General features: G+C 46.2%; 1 protein-coding gene across 1 annotated transcript; it reads right to left on the bottom strand.

Moving 5' to 3' along the window:
* Positions 1–6: 6 nt before the first annotated feature.
* LOC108357574 (cell wall protein DAN4-like) lies at positions 7–1107 on the bottom strand. Its single transcript, XM_017608646.1, has one exon. The coding sequence runs from the start codon at positions 981–983 to the stop codon at positions 306–308; it is 678 nt and encodes a 225-aa protein (XP_017464135.1). The 5' UTR covers positions 984–1107; the 3' UTR covers positions 7–305.
* Between the last annotated feature and the right edge of the window lie 6 nt (positions 1108–1113).

The following is a 1113-nucleotide window of genomic DNA, read 5'->3' as shown; positions in this document are numbered from 1 at the left end:
CTAAAGTCAGTGTTAAAAAACTGCTTTGCGAAACTTACCACAAACTCTGCTGAGTCTAATATAGAAAGTCATACTTTATAAATTTGTATTTTTTTTTCATAAAAGAAATCCCTCTTTTCCCTCCCCTTCCTCATGAAAATGTCACTAGCAACAAACTTTATTAGTTAAACTTGACTAAAAACCTTTAAATATACACATAATAAGAGCCAGTGCACACTACTCAACTGCATGAGCATCACCCTCCAATTAATCTCGCTTCAGCTCTCACCTACTAACGAATCTTGCAGCTTACATAACCTTCTCATCTATGCCATAGAAGAGTGTGACGTGGTTGGACTATGACTCAAGCTGGTCGCCTCGGAGCTGGGTACTGTCCTATATCGATTCTTTAGTCTAACGCTGCGCGTAGGCATACAAAATTTCCACACCGCCAGCGCACAAATGGCAAGAAAAGCCACGAAGACTGTAGCGCCAATGTAGCGCACTTCGGGGCGTGTAAAGAATGTACGCACGCTGGGTTGGTAGACAGTTGGCTGCGGTATGGGTGGCGAGGGTGCAGATGTGGAGAAGGTATACCAATAAACAAAAGTTGTAGCAGGTTGCGTGGAAACGGTGCTGGAATAGGGTGAGCTGGTTGTAGGTGTTGAAGGCGTTGCCGATGGGCTTGCTGTGTAGGAGTATGGTGTACTGGTAGTCGAACTTAAAGTGTGTGGGGAACTTGCTAAGGAAACTGTTGTAGAAGTAGTTGAGGCAGTTGTAGTGGGCGCAGTTGTCGGCCATGAACTAGACGCTGTTGTGGAACTAAACCCAGTTATGGAACTAATTGGGGTGGATGCCAAGTGCGATGTACTTGCGTTGCTGGAGTTGGTGGGCGTTGTGGACTCGGTAGGGCTACTGGCAGCTGGAGTTTCAGTGGATGATTCCGTGGAAGACGCACTTTCCTCAAGTACCATAGCTGACACTGTTGTTGTGCTGTCAAACATTAAAGTGCTGGAAGTCGTGCTGAGGTCTTTTGTGCTCTGAGTACTCTGGGTCGAGGATTCCTCATTGGAACTTTCAGTGTAGGTAGGTTGACTAGCTGTGCTTACTTTAGCGGTTGTCGATGACGGTTCC

The sequence above is a fragment of the Rhagoletis zephyria genome, unplaced genomic scaffold (genome assembly GCF_001687245.7).
Source record: "Rhagoletis zephyria isolate East Lansing unplaced genomic scaffold, Rhagoletis_zephyria_1.1 Rzeph_scaffold_80182, whole genome shotgun sequence".
In the NCBI taxonomy this organism is placed as follows: Eukaryota; Metazoa; Arthropoda; class Insecta; order Diptera; family Tephritidae; genus Rhagoletis; species Rhagoletis zephyria.
The sequence above is the reverse complement of the archived record's forward strand: the minus strand, read 5'-3'. Positions and strand labels throughout refer to the sequence as shown.

What these genes read in the sequence shown, in the direction of transcription:
- LOC108357574 (XM_017608646.1), bottom strand. Translation starts at nt 983, where the DNA reads ATGTTTGACAGCACAACAACAGTGTCAGCTATGGTACTTGAGGAAAGT.